Source organism: Podarcis vaucheri, assembly GCF_965113315.1.
Source record: "Podarcis vaucheri genome assembly, chromosome: 5".
Classification (NCBI taxonomy): Eukaryota; Metazoa; Chordata; class Lepidosauria; order Squamata; family Lacertidae; genus Podarcis; species Podarcis vaucheri.
Genome location: NC_138763.1, coordinates 41,219,088 through 41,242,820, shown reverse-complemented (window position 1 = coordinate 41,242,820; position 23,733 = coordinate 41,219,088). Strand labels below are relative to the sequence as shown.

General features: G+C 43.8%; 1 protein-coding gene and 1 long non-coding RNA gene across 4 annotated transcripts in view; one reads left to right on the top strand and one right to left on the bottom strand.

The window, feature by feature from the left end:
* Positions 1 to 252: 252 nt before the first annotated feature.
* Positions 253 to 21,866, top strand: LOC309531959 (allantoinase, mitochondrial-like). The gene is made up of 12 exons (XM_082221853.1): positions 253 to 444; positions 1,339 to 1,496; positions 5,492 to 5,643; positions 7,647 to 7,761; positions 8,421 to 8,567; positions 9,866 to 9,911; positions 10,415 to 10,508; positions 11,279 to 11,465; positions 17,897 to 18,035; positions 19,291 to 19,463; positions 20,219 to 20,251; positions 21,276 to 21,866. Exons 1-12 carry the CDS (start codon positions 414 to 416, stop codon positions 21,435 to 21,437), a joined length of 1,437 nt encoding a protein of 478 aa, XP_082077979.1. The 5' UTR covers positions 253 to 413; the 3' UTR covers positions 21,438 to 21,866.
* LOC309532046 overlaps positions 451 to 23,733 on the bottom strand; it is a 38,067-nt gene continuing 14,784 nt past the window's right edge. For 2 of the 3 annotated variants that reach the window (XR_014219549.1, XR_014219550.1), the window contains exons 3-4: positions 8,622 to 8,781; positions 451 to 1,216 (exon numbers count right to left, since the gene is read on the bottom strand). This is a non-coding gene — a long non-coding RNA (uncharacterized lncRNA). Of the gene's footprint in view, positions 1,217 to 3,268; positions 3,445 to 8,621; positions 8,782 to 23,733 lie in introns of all 3 variants that reach the window. The other variant, XR_014219548.1, reaches the window with a different exon arrangement.

The following is a 23,733-nucleotide window of genomic DNA, read 5'->3' as shown; positions in this document are numbered from 1 at the left end:
TCTTATTGTATTGTATATTCGTAACACCTAAAATATTATAGACTGTGGACAGAAGAGATAATCCATTGAACACTTAGTGATTGATGGGGGGGCGTTATTCATGAAAGAAAAGTAACTTTCTATTTGCAAAAGATTAAGCAATTAATGATTAACTCCACCAGTTCCATCACTAACTTCCAAGGTCTCAAAGTAGGACATGGGAAATGTATTTATTTGTTTGATTAATTCATACTATTTGAACCCAGAGTTTTGGTCAAGACCAGGTCCTCAGCAATCTACTGTGAGGTTCAGAAAGTTTCTTTTCTTGTAACACTTCATGTCAACGTGCACCAGAAAGCAAGAGAGAAGGAACTGAATGAGAGCCAAGCAGGCAGCAATACTCAAGGGTTTGGGTCCTTGTTGCCAACTTTAACATGTCTAAAAAAAGCAATGCCACTCAGGCAGGTAAGTGAAGGGCCGCTGGGTAGAGGGAGCCTAAAATAATTTGATAAAGAGCCTCTGGATGGAAGATTGCATTTTGAATTAATAAAGGAAGTAATAACAAGTAAGGATGGATGAATATGTCAATTTTGTTTTCTCTCTTTTACTAATTCAGTTCTCCACATTTCTGCTGCAAACTGCAACAACTCTCATGAAAATTTGTCAGTATTTTAGTGTGTATTTCTGCTGAAATACAGATTTTTGCATGCAGTTTTGACTAATATATGCATTTTTGCAACTTATATTCTCTAATATATTGCATTTTATTATAATTGCCTCTCTGGATAAAAGGCAGGATATAAATTTACTAAATATAACATTTTTTTTAAAAAAGTTATTTTCCACCAATGTATGCATTTTTATGAACACTTTCCCCTAATATATGCATTTTGGTACACATTGCTTGATCAGAAAACTCCATCACAACATTCAGAGACGTGCGAATTTTGAAGGATACAAGTAATTGAGTTTCAGTTCACATACTGGTTTAAGAACAAATCAAGTACCGGTAGTTTCTCACTCAAATGCAAACAAAATTGGATTTCCCTCCCATCCTTAATATCAAGCTAGCAAGAAAAAATATTAAACTGGGAGTAGGTTTGTTGTCTTGCCTTGTCATGCAGAATGCCTTCTAGTCAGCAGGACTCATCTTCTGTATTGTGTTCAGAGTGTCATTATAGAAGCATCTGTACATATGGAGGAAACTGAAACAATTTCACAAGGGCCTAAAATCATGCTGAAAGGAAGAGAAAATGTGGTATCTTACTATGAGTTTATAACAGAAACAGTAACATCAGTTGCAGAAGTTTGATTGGTTTGTTATTGCTGAATTCTGCCTCTCTACTAATTTAAATTAAGGGCCAGCCAAAGTAGAAGTGGGTTCAGAGATTGTGACTGTAAGAAGCAACAGGGTCGTGCAGAATAATACCGTTGGCCCAGCGGAGATTGTCATCTGCGATGGAAAGATAGCCAATATTCTTCCAAAGAGAAACTGGGCCAGACCCAGTGGAGAAAAGGTATGGACTCATTTAACACTTTAATTGTTTGTGGATTTCTATACTAGTGTTCAGGATCTGTTTCTAGCATGTTTCACAAATAAAACAGTAAAATTAAATAAAAATGCAATCCCATACAAAAGCAGCATAAAATACAGATAGAGGACCAACATTCTTTTAAAAGCCTGGGAAAATAAAATATAACTGTGTAGGTGCTAGGAGTCTCCATGAGTATCCTGGCTCCCCACATTTGAACTTGAATTGATATAATGGCTGAAAGTTTTGGAAATTTTATTAATGAAGTTAGTAAAGTGTCCCAACATGGGTCTACAGTTTACAAGCAGGTAACGCATCACAGAGGACGTGACCAGGATTAGCTAAAAATTATTGTTATAGAAAGTCTTAACCATTGTATGTGGAAATGAGCATGCAAATATATTTTATAAACAGGTTCAATTTCCAATATATTCTGAAGTATTTAAAATGTCAACAGTGCTGAAAGTTCAGCATTTAATAGCACTGACATTTTGAAGCGCGGTTTTATATGCATAAACCTCCCAGAATGTTTCATTGTTAATCTGTGCTGATGAAAAATTCTAAGACAGCTCAAGGTTACACTGATCCCTTTCTTAACTGTGGTTCTAAATGAATAGCTACTGCTCTAAGGGGTGACACACGGCATCTTTCATATCTGTTACATCTTTCCTACACATTACAGTTTTCACAGACAATGACAACAACATACAAGTGCAATTAGGGGGTCCTGTGTGCACAGTGGTGGAGTAAGAGGGAAGCGATTTCAATTAAAATCCCACTTTAGCCATGAATCTAAATAGGTGACTTTGGGCCATTCATAATCTCTCAAGCTCAGGGTCCGCTGCAAGACTCTTGTGAAAATTTAACTGGAAGAAAACATGCATGCCACCTTGAGCTTCTTGGAAGAACAGTGGGATACAAATAATATAAATAGTAACATTAAAATTGTATTTATAAAAAAGAATAGAGAGAGACTGACCTGACTTGCAGGGACATGAGTCAGGAAAGCAATAAAAATATTGTCATGAAATGCAATATGAAATGTATATAAATCACAGAAGCAACAGCCAAGAAACAGCAAAATCCAACAAGCATAAAACAAAACCCAAAACAGATCAGGTATAAGACACGCTGGAATGTCTGGGCAAATTTTAAAAAAAGTTTTTAGCTGGTGCTGTAAAATGATGAAGATTGGTCCCAGGTAAGCTTCTTTGGAGAGGGCATTCTGTACATGAGACAGCATTACTGAGAAAGCCCTCTCCCTAGTCGTTATCCTCTTAACCTGAGATGGTAAGGGAACCTGAAGAAGGGCCTCTTATGATGAATTATTTGTTCAGGCAGCATCATGCATTAGTAACCAACTTCAGATAACCAAGCCTCAAGCTATTTTATGAACAAGAAAAGAAAATATATTCTGGAGCATGGTATTAGGAGAGCTTTACGAGGGAGCTTGTGAAAGTGAACTATCCCAACACAAAACATCACATCCCTGGGGGCTAATTCTCCACTCAGTTACACTAGTTTCACGCCATCATGATTCCATTGACTTCACTGTAACCGAGTAGAGAACTAGACCCTATGGTCATAATACCAATGCAGAGCATTGAACCAAATTCACAGTGAATGCATTGGATAGGGGCCAGGGTAAAGTGTTCTCTCTTTTTTTATGTGGTTTTCCTTCTGGGTTAAACTTTTAGTTGCCTGACCAGTGACCTTTAGCCAGTGCCTGTTGCTGATCACAGCACACTCCACATTACCTCGACTAATAATTAACGCAACTTGCTCTGTCTGTGAATTGTCCATGAGGTGCGCATGAGATTCTCTCACTGCTTGGTTCATAGGGTAGATTTTGGCAGAAAAGCTATTGGTTCTCTTTCTGTCCATGTAAGTCATCTGTATCAGATATGGCCAGTTGCTGGAACATAAGAAGACCCTTAATGGAACAGAACAAAGGCCTATCAAATCCAGTATCCTGTTTTCAGGCAAACACACAAGCAGAATATGGGCGCAATAGCCATTTCCCATTACAGTGGTACCTCAGGTTACAGATGCTTCAGGTTACAGACTCTGCTAACCCAGAAATTGTACCTTGGGTTAAGAACTTTGCTTCAGGGTGAGAACAGAAATCACGTGGTGGTGGTGCGGTGGCAGCGGGAGGCCCCATTAGCTAAAGTGGTACCTCAGGTTAAGAACAGTTTCAGGTTAAGAACGGACTTCCAGAATGAATTAAGTTCTTAACCCGAGGTACCACTGTACTGTTACCCAGAAACTGGTTTCCTGACGCAATCTCCCTTTGTAGTGTGCAGTCATCACAATAAGCAGTAATTGATAGGCTACTCCTCCATTAATTTCTCTAATTCTCTTTTAAAGCTATCCAAGTTGGTGGCCATCACCACGTCCTGCAGCAGGAAATTCCATATTTTGGGAAATTCCATTTGTACTGTGTTGAATTGCTATTATAAGATGAGACTACGGCTCTGCATGGCCTGCTACAGGGGCCATTATGAATGAGAAAACTTGTTCTAGATACAACCTTAGCTGAACTTGGATGGCCTTGTGGCAGTTATCCATGGTCTAGTAATCTGCCAGCTAGACTATTGCAATGCATTATATGTGGGGCTGCCTTCAAAGATGGTCCAGAAACTGCAGCTGACCCCAAACAAGGCAACAAGATTGTTAGTGAGGATTGGAAGATATCAGCGTATTATGACACTGGCTATGTCATCTTCAATGGCTTCCAGTCCATTTCCAGGCCCCAAGCACTGTGCTGGTAGGAGGGACTGTGATAGTGATTTAAAAATGAAACGGAGAACAGTAGTATTAAAAAAAAGAAAAGAAAGAAAATACTAGTACAGTAAATACTAGATGTGGTCAATGTTTATTAGATCCTTGTCCTTCCTTGTTACAGTCTGGACTCCAAAGATAGTGAATGCTCTTCTGAGAGAGAGTTTGGTTCCTGCTGCCCTTAGAAAGGTAGGAATTAGATCTCAACTGGAGGGGAAAACTAGGTTGGAAACTTCTCCAAGTAGCCCCTCAACCTGAGTCAGTCTTGTTTTTTCTGCCTCTGTCCCTTTAAATCTGAGGCCTCTTTTGTACATTAATGCAGGGTGCGTCCTTTGAAAGAGGCCCCATAGATACAGAGTGCACATGTTCCACGAGGCCTCTTTTGAAAGACTCACCCTGTACAATCTAAATAAATGTTTGTGTCTTAAAGCATCTTAAGGGAATGAAAAATGACTGGAGATGAAAAGAGAGACAAGCCTTCCTAATTAGGAATGCCATCAGATGCAACTTAACTTCTGAAAGTCAATGTATTTCCAAAAAGAAGGGAAAAGACAAAACAATGGCTATGCCTGAATTCATCCACTCGTGCAAAGCAGCTAATGAAGCATACTGTACTCCTTCTTTAAGGAGCTGCAAGACTATTAATTGCTTCCAAGTAACTTGAATCTAACTTTCTCTTAGGAAATTTGAGAAATAGTTGAGCTCTCAATGCACATGCAAGGAAGATGAGTGTCTGATGAATAATGGTTTGCAACAAAGATGCAAGTGTTGTGTTTTGTTTTGTTTTTTAAAAAAATACAATTCCTGGCATGTTGAAATTATGACAGATCTCTTACTGGATGAGTGTTCTAATAAGGTAGAGTGAGCAGAAAGCCTAGCAAGAAGTCCAAATGATCAAATCAATTATGAAGCGTTCTTAGAAATCTCAACTGTTGTGGGCCACAATCCAGCAGAGAATGAATGGTTTTAAGAGCTCTTTTAGTCTGCAATGGCTTGTGGCTGTGAGTTTTTAAAGTGTTCCTCCAAGCTTTCTATAGCATTCCAAAAAGCAAAATACTAAACTGTGTTTTGAATTAAAATCCAGAGTTTTTAACAAGGAACCTGCACAGGTTGCAAGCATTCTATGGACCACACTCATGATGAAGGCAACTTTAGAATGTTCTGCAATTAACCTGCAATTAACCTTCTGCCTACAGATCTTAGATGTTGGAGACCTCGTGGTCATGCCTGGAATAATTGACCCTCATGTGCATATATATGAGCCTGGACAGCCAGCTGGTGAAGGATTTACATCTGTGACTCAGGCCGCAGCTGCAGGAGGCATCACCACTGTTGTTGACATGCCCTTGTACGTTACCAGAGGGCTGGAGGGAGGGAATAAAGGGAGAGAATAAGGACTTTCCTATTTTAATGCAGAATTCACAATGAGATTTCCCAGGTCAACTCATATAAACTACAGTGTAAGAGTTTATATGTCTCTTCCTAATATGATCTAATCCCTCATCCCATTGTAGGCCCGAAGACTTTCCTGAGGGTCGCTTGACCCTCAGGAATTGCTTTCCAAGGGGTTCAGGATGAGTTGAGAACCTGTGTGTGTGATGTGTGTTTTTCCAAGCAAGTTTTTAATAAACATTTCCCCAATAGGAGACTAAAGAGGTAAAGAAGGGGCAGGGAATTATGCATAACTGAGCATTCTTGTGCTTGCACTTCATCTGGTAAAGTCTTTATTGCTTTTTATTTATTTTATTGTATTATTATTATTCTGCCTTCCATCCCACATGGAAACCAAGCAGTTCTCTACATCATCACATTAACTTTCTTTGCACACCCATGTGCTCTGGCCCATCTTACAGATTCCTAACATCTGTAGATAAAGAACACTTTAGGTGGAAGGCAACAGCTTGGAGCAGCTTCTGCAGGGCAGGATTTCTGAAACACCATATATAGTCCTGCAGTGTCACCTACTGGTCATACTCAGATACTGAAACCAAGGGTGAATTCCCATGCTCAATTTCCACACCAGAAATCCATGGTTGGTTGGTTGGTTGGTTGGTTGGTTTTCCTTTTTGAGGCCCCACCAATTGTCTAGACATAATTATAACACACGAAAACACACACACACTCCCCAACAGCACCGAGAGTCAGTGTGGTGGTCGTAGTTACTGATTTATCCTGCCTTTCCTGATCATTTGAGGTGGTTCACTATAGGAGGAAAATACCAGACCTATCACTCCAGAACTGGAGATACTGATGTTCAAATCCCCACTCCTATCACTCCAGAACTGGAGATAAAGGTAAAGGTACCCCTGCCCGTATGGGCCAGTCTTGACAGACTCTAGGGTTGTACGCTCATCTCACTCTAGAGGCCAGGAGCCAGCGCTGTCCGCAGACACTTCCGGGTCACGTGGCCAGCGTGACGAAGCTGCTCTGGCAAACCGGCACCAGAGCAACACACGGAAATGCCGTTTACCTTCCCGCTATAAAGTGGTACTATTTATCTACTTGCACTTTAAGGGTGCTTTTGAACTGCTAGGTGGGCAGGAGCTGGGACCGAAAGAAGGGAGCTCACACCGCCGCGGGGATTCGAACCGCCGACCATGCGATCGGCAAGTCCTAGGCGCTGAGGTTTTACTCACAGCGCCACCCGCATCCCCAGAGAACTGGAGATACTGATGTTCAAATCCCCACTCAGCCATTACACACACTGGGCGACACTGAGCCAGTGTCTGTCTCTCAGCCTCACCTACTTCACAGGTTGCTTGTTGAATGCTGGAATGTATAGTATTTTGAGCCCTTTGCTAAAAGAAAGCCATGATAGAAATATTATTTATTAAATCAATAAATAAACATTTATGCCTGGTGGAAGCTCATATGGGAATAGGGAAATCCATCATCTTTGGCATGTTAATGGGATCCAGTGGCAGAAATTCAAGCAACTACCACAACCTAACAGAGGCAAATTTAAACTAACGTAGTGTTTTTGTTGGAACCAGTTTGTGCACGGGTGGTACTGCTTTGGTTGAAGAATGAGGTCAGGATGTATTAAAGGTGTGTTACAGATTGGCAGCTAGACTGGGCTAGAAATGATCACAGTTTAGTTGCTTTCTAGGTAGGAATGGTTCTACAATTAGGCAGAATGAGGCAACTGATTGCATTTCTCATAAAAGGGCAGGGAGTGAGGAGACATGCTGAGACTTCTTGTTTCAGCTGCCATCTACTCCCTGACTTTGATTATGGTAGTGGTGGTGGAGGAGGAAGACAGGTATCATTTGCTGCTCTTAGGCAGAAAAATGTGCTGGGCCAGCCTTGTTTCCAAGTAACATCTTATTTTACTTCATCCCCTTAACTCAGGTACTGCAGTCCTCCAACCACAACCTTGTATGCCCTTGAGAAAAAGCTCCAGTCTGCTAAGGGAAAGTGCCATATTGATGTTGCATTTTGGGGTGGCATCATTCCTGGAAATCAGGTTTGTATCCAGCAACGAAATGGCATCAGCTCCTTATGTACTTTGGTGGGAGGGCTGTGAAGGCAAGATAAATAGAGAGGGCTCCAGAAATGAAAGCGTTCCTTTAGATAGCATGATCCATTAAAAGTAAGAGGATGCAAATGGATGGAGGATTCTGCCATGTTTTTAGTTATACTAGGGTTGCTATATTTCAAAAAGTGAAAATCTGGGCAGAAACTTTTTTGAGCTTTTCAGCAATTTCCATCCAGACATGATTTCCGATGGCCGATTGCCAGCTATGCCCAGGAAATTCCAGACATATGGCAACCCTAAGTTACACTGCACCCTATGCAAGAGCTCTGGAAACAGTACAGTACACAGTTTTGAAAATAAGAGATGTGGCTTGAAATAAATCACTTGGCTTGAAATCCCAGTTCTAATTCCATATATGTATGAATGAATTGCAGCAAATTGTTAGAAATGGGAAATGAACTCTGCTCATCCTCATAGGGATAGGTGAACTTTAGATTCAGTTTGCATTTAAACTTAAAACTCAATTGTAGCTGAATATGTGCAGAAATTGCAAGAGGGCAGAACTTAATATGCAACTCAGCCATTCTTCTGCTTTCTTCGTATTATTAGCAAACTTTCCAAGTGCTTGTCCTTGTGCTATCTCTTAGGCTGAGCTCCTACCAATGCTGAAGGCTGGGGTTCCTGGATTTCAGTGCTTCCTAATGGCCACTGGTGTGGAGGACTTTTCCCATGTTTGTCTACATGATATACATGTGGCAATGAATGAACTGCAAGACACAGACTGTGTGCTCCTGGTACGCAGCTGAGTTCCTACTCTTTTACTCGCTAGCACCTTTGACATTAAGTACCTGTTTTCCATTTCTCTTCTCTCTTCCAGTGGACTCCAGTCTGGATGGCAACATTTCACAATTTCTCTCCTTGGGCATTACTTATTTTTATTTTTTTATGTATATTTTATTAGTGAATTGAAATATTGTACATACTTTTCCCCAGTAGGTTATTCAGGTACTATAAATGACACAAAAAAGATGAATGAAGATTAGTACAATAATTAAAAGAATTTACTAATGTCCACATATTAATAAAATTAAGCAATGCCCCTTCATAATAAAACATTAATATTAAATATACAGAATTAAAATTTAATTGTGGTATATTAATTCATGATCTGCACATATTTTAAAGGTGTGAGAACAACTTCCCTATTTCCTTTCTTTTATTCTTATGTGTATAAGCTAATTCTTATTTTACATATTGAATTACCAAATCCCAACTTCTTATAACCCGCTTATATTTTTTTCTATCTTTAATCGTTGTGGTTTTCACTTCTTTGGATTATTTATACTTGCACTTTCCATCTCAAAAGAGACACTTAAGGTGGCATACATTCTTCAGCAAAGGAAAATCCGCTCTTGGAAAACTGGCATCCAACATCCAACAAAAGATTCAAGGGAGAAAAGAACTATGACCCACCTAAATTTTAGCTAACGTATAATATACAGCTATAGACTACCATATTTTTTGCACCATAACACTCACTTTTTTCCTCCTAGAAAGTAAGGGGAAATGTCTGTGCGTGTTATGGATGCCTACGGATTTTCCTCCTCTAAAAACTACGTGCGTGTTATGGTTGGGTGCGTGTTATAGAGCGAAAAATACGGTATATTAGCCTGAGTACCTGGATTCTAGGGTGAATAAGCAATTTCACTGTTAAAGTAGAGCAACTCCCTTCCCAGCACTGAGTACTAAAATGAAAAGGTGCTGTTATGATTTGATATATCACAATAGTGTTTTGTGTTTTGTTTTTTAAAAAACAGCAGGCAGTCTTCCCTGCTTTAAATTAAGCACTCTTGGTGACATTTAGCTTTCATAGGCTTGTCTAAAACTAGACCACTGGGATGGGGTGGGGGTGAGAAGGAAGAAGATGCATTTTTAATCTTTGTTGGAAGCCGCCCAGAGTGGCTGGGGAAACCCAGCCAGATGGGTGGGGTACAAATAATAAATTGTTGTTGTTGTCACATTGTTATATCTTCCTGTAGAAAATTTTATATAAAGTTAAACTTTCCCTCCCTGTTTGGGACTCTCTACACAGTTCCATCCAGAACAGGAGCCAAGTCACTCCCTGCCTGTCCAAGAGGGTATGTATTATGCTAACCAGTACCTTTACTTTTACCCCACGCCACCAGATATGTCTGCCAGGAGACATGGGAGCATTTCCCCCCTTCATCACAGGACCCTGGTCATCCCTTTGTGTTCTTCTGAATGGAAGTGTTTGCTCAGCTTAGAACTTGTTTTGCACCAACAAAGAAATAGATAATAGAGACCGTCAATAGGGCAAATAAAGGAGAGTAGATAAGAGAGGAGACAGCAAGGAGTCTGGAGCAGCCCTGGGCAGTGAACTGTCTGAAGAAAAATACCTGAAGATTTCCGAATGGCCTCCCTCTAATGACATAGGAGGGAGGGAGATTTCAGTTGCACAAGAAATGGGCACAATCTTTCTAGGATGTGAAGGGAGCTGAGAACCGTTCCCCTAAGGACCTTAAGTGCATTTTAATATACTAAAACACTAGAAATAATCTTGCTAGAACCCACTTGGTAAATGTGTGCATCTTTATATTTTTCTCTCCCTTTCCTCAAACAGACACCATGGAGTACAGCACTTTCTTGGACACACGCCCTTATACCATGGAAGTGGAGGCCACCATCACCATTGCTGAACTGTGTCTCCAGTATAAGTGAGTGTTTCTTTCTGTTAAGCTGGAAATGAGAGAGCATGCTAAGGACATAAAAAAGCCCTGCCGTATTACACCAAAATCCCATCTAGTTCAGCATATTGTTCTCCCAATGGCCAACTAGATGCCTATGGGAACCCACAAGCAAGACCTGTGAGCAATAGCTCTCTCCTGGCATGTGCTTCCCAGCAACTGGTATCATACTCCAACTGCCCCAAAAATACCAGGATCGTCACAAACACCCTTAAGCAACCACATCCCGAATTCCCAAGGGTCCTTCCCATCAGTACTGGAAGTTCAGACCGTGTGCCCCTCTAGCACATTTCTTAGATCTATGCCTCCCACTCCCTTCCTTCCCTCCTGACTCAATATGGCCCCACTTCCTGTTTATATGAAAACAAGATCCAGAGCACTTGAGGGCCCCTAATAAAGTTTTTCACTGTTTCCTTGCTCCTTGGTCAGTTGGTCTCTCATAAAGAAAGTGATGAGAGGGAGCTAAGCGGGTGAGGCCTTCCACAAGGTCACTGTCCACATGGTTGCGAGGGGTGCCAAGAGGTCACAAGCGCTGAAGAGCAGCTGTTACAGTCACTTGGCTCTGGTTTGCTTCATTCAGCCACTGCATCTGAGTCCCTGCCCCAGCCTCTGAGGAGAAGGCAGGGTGGGGGGCACTGATGTAGAATATGTCCCTATTATCATCTGATGGATGTTGGAGGGCATGTGGTATTCAGAGGCATACCACCTCCAACAATAGTCATATGCTTTTAACTTTACAGGATACCATGCCACATCGTTAATCTCTCCTCTGCTCAAGCCTTGCCCATTATCAAGGATGCTCGTCAAAAGGGAGCACCAATTACGATAGAAACTGCACACCACTACCTCAGCCTGGCATCTGAATGCATTCCTCCAGGAGGCATCTACTACAAATGCTGCCCTCCTATCAGGGACAAGAACAACCAGGTAAGAGCTATGGGAAATGGAAGTGGGCCAATCAAATGGCAAAAAATAAAAAGATAAAATAAAAATAAAGTGATGGCAGAGAGAGGACATATGAAGCAAGATCTGAGTACTATTAAAAAGAAATACTTGATAATGTCTGCAATAATTCAGTAAGAAGAATAAGATAAGACAGGAACTTTATATGATCAACAGACTCCACTCATGTTGAAATTATAGGTTGTTCTGGATGAACAAAGTATGACAGGTTATTAAAATGGCATTCAGAAAAGAGTGAGTACACATACACACAATCTTATGCAGTTGACTCCTATAGATAATACACAGATCCAAACGATTGTCTAGAGACATATCAATGCAATGTTCAACTACTTCAATCCATCATATACATTATGAGAAACAAAAAGACAATAAAAACAAATAAAATATGTTAAAATTGACAGTGCAAAGTGCATTTATGTCACATCCAGACATGTTATGTACTGAGTTGAATAGGATTCAAACTGCAGCAGTCTGACTAGTCCTAGAACAATAGGATTCAGAATGCAGCAGTCTGATTGGTCCTAGAACAATGCAGCAGTATGATTGGTTGGCAGGAACCACCCAATCCTGCTCCAGATTGAAGTGAATCCACAACCTGATTGGCTTACAGTAGAATTCCGGAATTAGCCAATCATGTGCAACCCATTGTGTAAATAATGTATATAAAGCAGATACTGTGAGGGGACTTTCATTCATTCCTCCTCACCACTATGAGCTGAATAAAGAGCATGAAATCACTTTGCGACTCTGAGTATATTTCACTGGCGACGAAGGTGGGATCCCGCTGAGCTGACTGCCACACACAGCACCGCAGCACCGCCACCTGCCGCACCGCTGCCTCGCACCGTGTATCCAGGCTTCAGCTCCGGGACACAAGGAACTCAGAATGGCAGCCAACAGCAGCTTCTCGCCATTCAACCCAGCATCTGGAGACTGGGAAGCATACGCCTCCCGTTTCACCTTCCTCCTAGAAGCCAAAGGGGTCACCGACGAAGAAGACGCCAAGAAGAGGGCGATATTCTTCAGCGTCTGCGGAGAGGAGAAGTTTGAAATCGCCCGGGCTCTCCTTGCGCCTGAAGATGTTGCTACTGTTCCATACAAAACAATAATGGAACAGCTGAAGGGGCACTTTTCGCCGCAGCCCTCAGTGGTGGCTCGTCGAAATGCCTTCTACGCAAAGCGACAAGCCCCTGGGGAAACCATAACTGGGTTTGTGACCTCTCTCCGCCAAGCCGCCCGGTTCTGCAACTTCTCAGAGCTGGAGAACATGCTTCGTGACCGCCTCGTCGGTGGCCTGAAGGATGAGAAGCTGCAACGACGCCTCTACACTAAGAAGGACCTAACGTTCCAGGTCGCTCTGGAGGAGGCCCTGGCAACGGAAGCTGCCGAGAGGTCGACGCAAGAGGCACGGCCGAGCCTGCCATCCCAACCGAGGGTCCACCACGAAGACCTCACTGACGACTCAGGATCCGACAGGGAGGAGGTGCATCGAGTACAGCAGCGCACTCAAGCAGCGCACAGACCACAGCTGCCTCAGCGAGAAGGAGGAAACTGCGCAAGCTGCGGGGAGAGTCACGAGAGGAGGACCTGCCGTTTCCGCAACGCAGAGTGCAGGCAGTGCAGAAAATCGGGACACATCGCCCGGGTGTGTCGGGCTCGGCCCACCCGACACCAGGCATCAGATGACCAACCCAAGAGCCCCAGGTCCCGGGGCCCAACGCACCAAGGCGACTCGACGGAGCTCACGGACTGCCAGGTATACCAGTTGCCCCACCCCAACGTAGAGAAAATTTATGTAGAGGTACAGATAGAGGGGGCCCCATGCCGCATGGAGCTTGACACGGGTTCAACTCTATCCATAATCTCGGCAAAGACCTTAAGGGGACTGTGTCCTACTGGGGGTCCCAAACTCAGGCCGGCCCCATTCACCCTACGGGACTTCCAGAAACGTAAGGTCCCCACAATGGGGGTGGGGACCTTCAGGGTGCAATACCGAGGGCGGACGCGGCAACTGGACTTGCTTGTGGTCAAGGGCCCCTACATTAGCTTACTGGGATTGGCATGGTTTGGACCACTGGGGCTAGCTGTCACCGGGGTGAACCACACTAGCTTACAAGTGGACGTGGACGCCATATGCAAGGAATTTCCAGGCGTTTTCGATGGGAAATTGGGACAGTATACGGGGCCCCCCATTGCGCTACAGCTTGACCCCGCAGTACGACCGGTCAGGCTCAAGGCCCGCCGGGTCCCGTTCGCCTTGAAACCCCGTATAGACGAGGAATTGGACCGACTCGTGGAGCAAGGAGTGCTGGAGCCGGTGCCTAATGCCCCCTGGGAAACTCCAATCGTTACACCCGTCAAGCCTAATGGTTCGGTCCGCATCTGCGCAGACTACAAATGTACCATAAACAAGGCCCTCACGGCCCACGCATACCCAGTGCCAGTGGTCAGCCATGTCCTTGCCACCCTGGCTGGGTCGAAAATTTTTGGCAAGCTGGACTTGGCCCAAGCATATCAACAGCTGCCAGTAGATGAGGCCACAGCAGAGGCACAGACGATTGTGACGCACAGAGGAGCGTTCAGGGTAAAGCGGCTGCAATTCGGGGTCAGCGTGGCACCAGGCATATTCCAGAATCTAATGGACTCTCTCCTTAAAGGGATTCCTGGTGTCACCCCCTTCTTCGATGATGTGTTGATTGCTGGGCCCACACCAGAGGAGTTTGAGGACCGCCTCCGCACTGTTCTACACCGTTTCCAGACGGCGGGTCTCAAGGTGAAGCGGGAAAAATGTCTACTAGGAGTGCCTCAGGTGGACTTTCTGGGATTTATGGTGGACGCAGAAGGGGTCCACCCGACTGGGGACAAGGTACGGGCTATTTGTGATGCCCCAGCGCCCAAGAGCAAGACTGAACTTCAGGCCTTCTTAGGACTATTGAACTTTTACCATTCCTTCCTTCCCCACAAGGCGGCGGTAGCGGAGCCCCTACACAGACTCCTAGACAAGCGGGCCCCTTGGGTGTGGGGCCAGCGCCAGGAGGCCGCATTCCAGGCAGTCAAGGACTTGCTTGTCTCAAACTCTGTCTTGGCACACTTCGACGAGAGGCTGCCGGTGGTGCTAGCATGCGACGCCTCACCCTATGGCATTGGCGCTGTCCTGGGGCACCAACTCCCGGATGGAAGAGAGGTGCCGGTGGCGTACTTTTCCCAGACACTCAACGCAACCGAGCGGAACTACTCGCAAATTGACAAGGAGGGTCTGGCAATCGTGAAGGGAGTAAAAAAATTCCATGATTTCTTGTACGGGCGGCCCTTCACCGTGGTGACTGACCACAAGCCGTTGCTTGGCTTGTTTGCCCCCGAAAAGCAGACCCCCCAAGTGCTGTCTCCTCGCGTCCTCAGGTGGTCAATTTTCCTTGCCAGCTACCAGTATGCACTGATTCACTGACCTGGGAAGGCGATGGGCCATGCGGACGCCCTCAGCAGGCTACCACTACCGGAAACAGGCCCTGACCCAGCACCTGCACAAGAGGTTATGAGCCTGGAGCTGCTTCCCGACCGCCCCATTCAGGCACAAGAAGTTGCACACCATTCCAAGAAGGATAGGGTCATCTCCCGGGTCCTGGACTGGGTGTGGAGGGGATGGCCCAGCAGCAGCCCCGGGCCAGAATTCGCCGGCTACACAACCCGCAAACATGAACTGTCGGCCCACAAGGGGTGCCTGTTATGGGGAAGCAGAGTCGTTGTTCCCCAGCCCCTCCGCAGAAGGGTCCTCACAGCCCTACATGAGACACACCCAGGGGTAGTAAGAATGAAGGCCCTTGCCAGGAGTTATGTGTGGTGGCCAGGGATCGACGGAGAGATAGAGGCCTGGGTCAAACACTGCCAGGCCTGCCAAGAATCCCGCCCAGATCCCCCAAGGGCCCCAGTCCAGACCTGGGAGTCCGCCCGAGCACCATGGTCACGCCTGCATGTGGATTTCGCTGGCCCCTTTCAGGGGAAAACATTCTTCATAGTGGTGGACTCCTACACCAAATGGCTGGAAGTCGCACTGGTACCGTCCACTTCCACGTCCGCAGCCATCCGGGTACTACGCAGGCTGTTTGCAACCCACGGGCTCCCTGACACTCTCGTCTCAGACAACGGGACTGCATTTACGTCAGGAGAATTCCAAACCTTCACAGCACAGAACGCCATCCGCCACATCCGTTCGGCGCCATTCCACCCTGCCACCAATGGCCAAGCAGAACGCATGGTGCGGACCACCAAGGACACCCTTCGCCGCATGACGCAAGGGGACTGGGAGTACCGCCTTGCCACATTCCTGCTAGCACAGCACAGCACCCCCAGCTCAACGACTGGCCGGAGCCCCGCTGAACTACTAATGGGTCGGCGCCTTGCAATCAGATTGGACCGCCTTCACCCCGATAGAGCTCAGGATGAGGTAGTGGTGGGGGAAGGCAGGAACCCCCGGACCTTCGAAGCCCAGGACCCAGTGTATGCAAAGAATTTTGGGGCAGGCCCAGCATGGGTACCCGCCACGGTCACCAGGGTCACTGGCCCAGTGTCGTACGAGGTGCTAACGGATGGGGGGCAATGCTGGCGCCGCCACTGCGACCAGATACGGCGACGATTCCCGGGAGAAACCCAGGAGGAGGACAGGTCAGAGGAGTCCCAAGGGAACAGCGGGGCAGTGAGGCCCATAGAGCAGGAGGGGCCAGCAGGAGAGGCAGAATCAGTAAATACAGAGAGGACCCGTGAGGCCGAAAGGACACCAGAACCAGAACCACGACTGAGCGAGCCTGTTGCGCCAGACCAAACAACCCCATCACAGCCAGCATCCTTGGAACACGAGCCAGAACCTGGAGCCCGGACCAGGGAACACCCCAGGCCGCAACGCACACGTAGGCCGCCGGCATACCTTGAGGACTATGAATGCGACCTCCCGGGCAGGACTGGAACTTAGAGGGGAGGGGTGTTATGTACTGAGTTGAATAGGATTCAAACTGCAGCAGTCTGACTAGTCCTAGAACAATAGGATTCAGAATGCAGCAGTCTGATTGGTCCTAGAACAATGCAGCAGTATGATTGGTTGGCAGGAACCACCCAATCCTGCTCCAGATTGAAGTGAATCCACAACCTGATTGGCTTACAGTAGAATTCCGGAATTAGCCAATCATGTGCAACCCATTGTGTAAATAATGTATATAAAGCAGATACTGTGAGGGGACTTTCATTCATTCCTCCTCACCACTATGAGCTGAATAAAGAGCATGAAATCACTTTGCGACTCTGAGTATATTTCAAGACATGTTCAAAGAAATGGTAGTTTAGTGCTTAATGTAAGTTCATTGTTCATTGTTTAACGAACTCAGCTTAATAAACCATGCTTGAGCACAAGAATCAGCCTATATGCTACCTCCTTGTCCCTCTCTTCTTCCCATGATGCTCTGGCTTCAGTACTTCCATCATGGTTAATTCAAACCACAGTTTCCTGTTACATCTTAACTAGGAAACTATCATGTAATCTCAGACTACAAATACCAGGTTTTGCATCCTATTTGGTAAGTTGAGGTAAAACAGATGTAACTGGAAATTTTGGTTTAAAATAGCCATAATAAAAACACTGGATCCAGGCAAGGGGGGGGGGCAAACACATGGGTGTATTCTCAGTTTAATAAACTATGGTTTATTGGCCCTAATAATTTGCCCGAAGTATGAGGCAGGCCTTCCTAAAGAAATAAGGGCACTAGAAAGCAAAAATGTCAGTTCCTGCACAATACATAGTACAAGTGAATTAAGTGTTATTGTGCTTCTTTATTGGACCAGGATGCAAAATCCAGGAGTGGAATAATTGCAAAGCAATGCTCCTGTTCCCAGTTCCTTAAAACATTCCAGAAGGACTTGGTGGTGGTGGTGGTGGTGAAGAAGAAGAATCAGCATGGCCAGAAGAATCAGCATGGCCACACTATCCTTATCTGTTTCTAAATGTGGATCTTTAGTCAAAGAAATTTCCTTTCCATTCTAAGGAGAGCTAACTTTCAGTGGCAGCTCTGTCACTGTTGCTTTGGTCGGTCTATTTTTGAATTGAAAGCTGATCCTGGATCTTTGGTACAAACTGCATTACCTCTGTATGCATCAATAGATTAATATGCCCACAGAGGCCTTTCCTGCTCCACTGAAATTAGTGTTGAAAGAAGCATGCTCCTGTCGCTAGTAAACAGGTTGTGAATTGTGCTTGGCTGTGGTGCCCACAGCTGTGTATCCAGTTTGCAAATGTGCCACTGGCTCCAAAAAGGGATGTTACCCTTCCTTGATCATTCAATGGCTTCACCTTACTAAAGAGAACTACAAAAGTATTTCCTTGGCATAAACTCTTACTCTCATGTCTCCAGGAGCAGCTTTGGGCAGCTTTGGAAGTGGGAGAGATAGACATGGTTGTCTCAGCCCATACTCCTTGCTCCCGAGACTTGAAAGATTGGAACAATGGAGACTTCCTCAAGGCCCCAGCAGGGATTGCTTCACTACAGTTTGGTAATGTGTTTATGAACTATTTTATATATGCTGTTCTTTTTCTTATCTTCATCCAATGAGCATGTACTGCTAAGAATGGAAAGGATGCTATCCCCATATCATCTCAAGAATATACTACACTGACAGGCAGTATCTCTCCAGAATGTGGGTCCTCAGAGGTCTTTCCCATTACCTGCTAATCTCTCCAGAATGTGGGTCCTCAGAGGTCTTTCCCATTACCTGCTAACTGGAGGTATCTGGAATTAAAACAGTAACCTTCAGGACGCAAAGCATGTGATCCACCATTGAACGATGGCGCTTCCCAAAGCATGACCTGTCATCCTGTTGTTCCAGGTGCCCTTAGTGTCCTCAAGCTAAGCCAACCAATACCCCATTCAAAATGCCCCATTTCATTTAAATTACAAATACTTTAGTTTTTCACTATGTAAATTAAAGTAATATCATAGAATCATAGAGTTGGAAGAGACCACAAGGGCCATCAAGTCCAACCCCCTGCCAAGCAGGAAACACCATCAGAGCACTCCAGACATATGGTTGTTAAGCCTCTGCTTAAAGACCTCCAAAGAAGGAGACTCCACCACACTCCTTGGCAGCAAATTCCACTGTCAAACAGCTCTTATTGTCAGGAAGTTCTTCCTAATGTTTAGGTGGAATCTTCTTTCTTGTAGTTTGGATCTATTGCTCCGTGTCCGCTTCTCTGGAGCAGCAGAAAACAACCTTTCTCCCTCCTCTATTTAAATTTGTTTTAAAAACCATGTTCAATAAAGCAAAGACGGGATCCCAAGCATAGTTACTTCAAAATAAGTTCCATTGAATGCAGAATAATTTTCTTTTGGGTAGGTTATGGCTTTCAGACAAAGAAATCTTAATTGATCAGATCACTTTTCACAGAGTAGCCAATTCATTGATTAAATTTGCATATGTTTACATACAAAAATTCTGAAGAAAATAGCATGAATTTACTTCCCTGGTGCTCCCCGCCCCCAATACAATCACACAATAGTGTGTGCGATTCAATGTGTTTATGTTTGAATGAGTGTGAATAAATGTCAGTGAATGTGTTTATGGGTGACCCAACATATTGCCACATGTGGCCCTCGCAGGAAAGGACTGCTCACCCCTGGTATAGAACTTTACCAAATGTTCAAGTCTTCTCTTTGAGTGGCATCAAGTGATATACTTTAAGAAGAAACCAGGGAAGAACAATCTTCTGAACAATAAATTCCTCTACTAATTGTGACTGGAAAATTCATAGGTCTCCCTCTCTTCTGGACTTCTGCAAAATCCAGAGGGTTCTCCTTCCATGACCTAGTGCAACTGATGTGCAAAAATCCTGCCATTCTGAGCAGGCTGGAAGACCGTAAAGGATCACTTGGCCCTGGGATGGATGCAGACCTGGTGATCTGGAATCCAGAAAAGGAGTTTGAGGTAAGGACGGGAGAGGATATAGGTCATTTTTAAAATTTTGTGAATCACCTTGGGAGTCTGATATAGAGCCAAAAACAGGATATAGCAAATCTAATAAAATAAAGAGTTATAACAAACAAAGCCCTTACAGAAAACAGTGAAGTGGCCTAATACCAAGTGAAGAATTAAATGTGCCAGTTTTATGAGACAGAAGTCCAAAGTGTAGTTGTTGTTCTTTGGATTTCTTATCCTTACTTCACCATAAAGTCCCAGGTAAGATAAAACAATATAAAAATAAAATGTTAAAATCAGTTAAAACACTTTGGTCTTGAATGTTTCCAGTATAAAAAGGCATAGCAGAATGGTTGTTTCAACGACCTTAGCAAGAGAGTAATCTTGACACAAAGTTAGGGTGTCAGCTGGGGCATTATTTTTCTCAATTTGGATCAAAGATACATCAAAACACTTATTATGGTTATTAGCTAGAGAGATACAAGATAGATATTGATTGTAGCGAACATCATGTATATACCACTTCCCAAGCCAGCGGTGGTAGCTCACTGGGTGCAGAGTAAATGGGAGTGTGTGAAACTAACCTTTCTATGCTTTGAAATTTTTATAATTGATGATCTGGAAAGTGCCAGTTCTGATACTACCATTCTCTTTGATACAACACAGGGACAATAATATTAGGTTGTATGCATTATCCTTAGTAAGCAACATATATCCCAAACTAATCTGTATTATAATTATTTTGTCTCCTTTTTCTCTCTTAGGTGAATAAAAACATAATTCATCACAAGGATAAGGTATGGGAAGGCTCATGTTTTCTGCATTCTCCCAGTGTTCCTATTACTGCCCCCCCGCCGCCATCCCACCCTCAAAACACCTTACTATAATTTACTGTATAATTCATTTCATTTTTGGCCTCTGCTTAGGGCAGGCTTTACTGTTAAGCAAATGGGACATCCCAAGTGTCATTTCTGTGGTGGTAGAGGCTATAATGAACTGACTGTTTAGTAATCTTCACCTCCATCTATCACTTTGCTTAGCAGGCAAAAACCAACAAACAAAATACCACCAGGAGGGGTGAGCACAGCCGTCGGCTTTCAACATTCCTTGCCTTTTTGCAGCCTTGACATTTATGGGCTATTCAGTCTTTATCTTTTCCAGGTCAGAAGTTACTGGGTCAGAGGATCTGCCTCATACAAATTTAAATAAGGACTGGCCCTAGTAGGCACTCAACAGGACGCATGTCTGTGCTGAAGGAGTCTAAATCATTTTCACATCTGGTATCTTAGATTATTTATTAGTTTCATGGCCCTAACCTCAAGCTCAGAGTCAGAGGAGGATGAGCTGGCTGAGGCCAGGACTGCTGCACCACCAGGTTCCCTGGAAGTGAACCTGAGGCTAGTGGAACCTACAGAACCTGAGCCAGAACCCTCACAGATGCCTTTCGCCAAGTCCCATTTGCCTGAAGAGTCAAGTACTTCTTGCTCTACAGGCCTACCCAACAGAATTCACCAGGCCAGCAAGCCACAGAAAAGAAAAGAAGTGCTCCAGGTTAGGGAGTTGGCCCTTTAAGGATACCTACTCTTTGGGCATGGAGCTTGAGAAAGGTAAACTGGATGGAGGGGTTCATAAGGCCTCAATTCACCTCTAGTCTTTGTTGTTCACTTAGAGCTTTCTACACCGCTGCATCTGTTTTGCCTTGTGAATATCTGCTATGGACAGATCAGAACCACCATAAACAAAAACACATTTACCCAAAGACCTTTGATTCTGCATTCTATTTATCCTTGCTTTTCTCTCTCTCCCCGCTTCCTCCTTTAGCTAACCCCATACTTGGGTTTCCAGCTTTATGGTGAGGTCTTTGCCACTCTTGTACGTGGCAGGCTGGTTTATCTGAATGGGAAATTTGCACCCAAGCCAGAAGGGGACCTGCTTGTGACAGAGAGAAAGATGCCTACAAGACTCTCATCACCCTACTACTAATGAGGAAGAGATTATGACAAATGTACTAGCTAAACACAAATCTGGGCAGAAGAGAAGCTGGAAGAATAGAAGAGGAGAGGAGAGTGGAATCTACACACATACAAAAAACGCTGTCAAAATACTTTTTAAAAAAATGTTTTGAAAAATACATTGAATTTTGCATAGCTCACTGTCACCATCTAGTGTCACATTTGTATATTGCACTTTACAACACATTTAAAACGTTTTATTTGCAGCTGTATATCTGAGTCTGAGGATGAGTGACATAAACAAAAAACTGCAATCACATAGTCTATTGTCTCAGTGAGAGCAGCTGCTACACTTTCTGAATTTTTCTACAACTGCTGAATAAATAAAATGAGGTCAACAGCTCCAGCTAATATGTCAAGGATATGCAACAATGGAACAGTAAAAAGTTATTGGAGCCACTCCCTCATGCCTTCTTGCTTTCCAGAAGTATAAATAAGGCTAATAAAAAATCAGGGTGATGGGGGAACAAGACAAAAAGTCTGGGTGATCTTGCAGCTCTTAATGCTTCATCTCAAAGTGTTTATTTTGCAAATCATTGATCTGATTTTTAAATCTAATGTAACACAGTGCTCACAGTGAATCAAACAGTAATATGCCAAAGTGTGATGAGTTCTGAATAAGTATTCTTTCACTATGGCTATGACCTTAGAAATTAGATAAAGAGGCTTTCGATATAACTCTTTAATCAAAGTATGATCTATTGATTTCCTGATCAGAATATGATCAAAATGGGATGTCAAGTAAACGTGTTTGAATTGTGCATTTTTTTATTCTTGCAGTTGCTCTAACCTTTAGAGCAAGGATGAGAAACCTGCAGTCCTCCAGATGTTGGACTATACCTCTTATCATTCCTGACCATCCTGGCTGAGTTTAATTGGAGTTGGGAGTTAAACTACCCCTGAATTAGAGGGTTACATATTTTAAGTCCTCTCTCAGACAAACTATACTAAATGCAAAACTAGGCACAGTGCTCTGCAACATCCATGAGGCTTTAAGACTGCCACTGCCAGCCAAGCAATCCTGAATAATTTATTTTTCTCCTATTTGACTTAATTTGAAAATCCATAGAAACAAAGTAATCACTTTATCAAAACTAAAAGGCAGCATTTCCCTTTGACAGTGCTGTGCTAGAACATACATCCTGCCAGAGCATTTGGACCTTAGTGTTTATTAGCTGGCAAGGGCTCGTAGTACATAAAAATGCTAAACAAAACATTAGAGTGCTTAATATCACAGAAATACAAGTTGTCCCAGTAAAAGGGCAGATTCTCAGAATGAAGTACAGTATATGGTCTGATACAAAGTGAACTTCCTTGAAAATGCAAACGTTACAAAGGAAAATTGTGGGCAAGGGTAGAAGGGAAGTAATTCAGTCACTGAAACCAGAGAAACTGTTGCTATCTTCTGGTGGGATAATGGCATTCAGATGGTGCAATTGAAGATTATTGGTGTTCTTGTGAAACAAATCTTCCTCCAAACTTTTTGCAAAAAGGAAAGTGATGAAGAAATGTGCTGCAAAAACAATTGTTTGATGCAACATTGTCTAACCTCCCCTCAGACAAATCAGAATGAATGTTGAATAAATAGCTGGTGTTGTCTAACCTCCCTGCCATCTTTGTGAAAACCAAATCAAGGTGACTGTTCAATAAAATGGCTGTCTGGAGGTCCCATTGGCCCCAGTCCAATGCTCATCATAGCCAGTAGATATACTAGGTTTCATCACCTCAGTCTAGAAATAGGACCTTGCCTTGTAAAGGAATTTTACAGGGATTCTGGTGAAGCAGAAAGAATTCCACTTCTCTTCCTCTCCCCTCATTGTGCTGAGGTTGCTCAAGCTCAGCTACTATTTACACTAATTGCATTCATGAAGTTAATGTCTAGTTTGGCTCTCAGAAGTTCAAACTACTGTATTACAGAATTTGGCCAGTCCTGCTCCCTCCTGTCTGGTCACCATTGTTCTATTACTGGAATGAAGCTAGGGGCAGGGGGTGGGAGGTGGGGAGGTTGCTCAGCAATCATATGAGAGCTCTGAAAACACTAATATGGACTCGGCATGACACAAATGCATGCATCTCAGCTACATACATTTTTTAAGCACAAAAATAGTTGTGGTCTACCCATAGAGAAGTTGCTGCACTGCACACTGAAACTCTTTGTAGATTAAGTGAACCCATTAGGAAATTAAAAAAAGAAATAAGGAAGCAAGATAAAGATATTTACAGTGGGCTATTGTCTACTGAAAGGGATGCGGGTTGCGCTGTGGGTT

Bases quoted from the DNA above. Each gene is read 5' to 3' on its own strand.
- LOC309531959 (XM_082221853.1), top strand. From the start codon at position 414: ATGTCTAAAAAAAGCAATGCCACTCAGGCAG. The intron at 445-1,338 runs GTAAGTGAAGGG...ATTTAAATTAAG, and splicing joins AAGCAATGCCACTCAGGCAG to GGCCAGCCAAAGTAGAAGTG. The intron at 19,464-20,218 runs GTAAGGACGGGA...TTTCTCTCTTAG, and splicing joins ATCCAGAAAAGGAGTTTGAG to GTGAATAAAAACATAATTCA.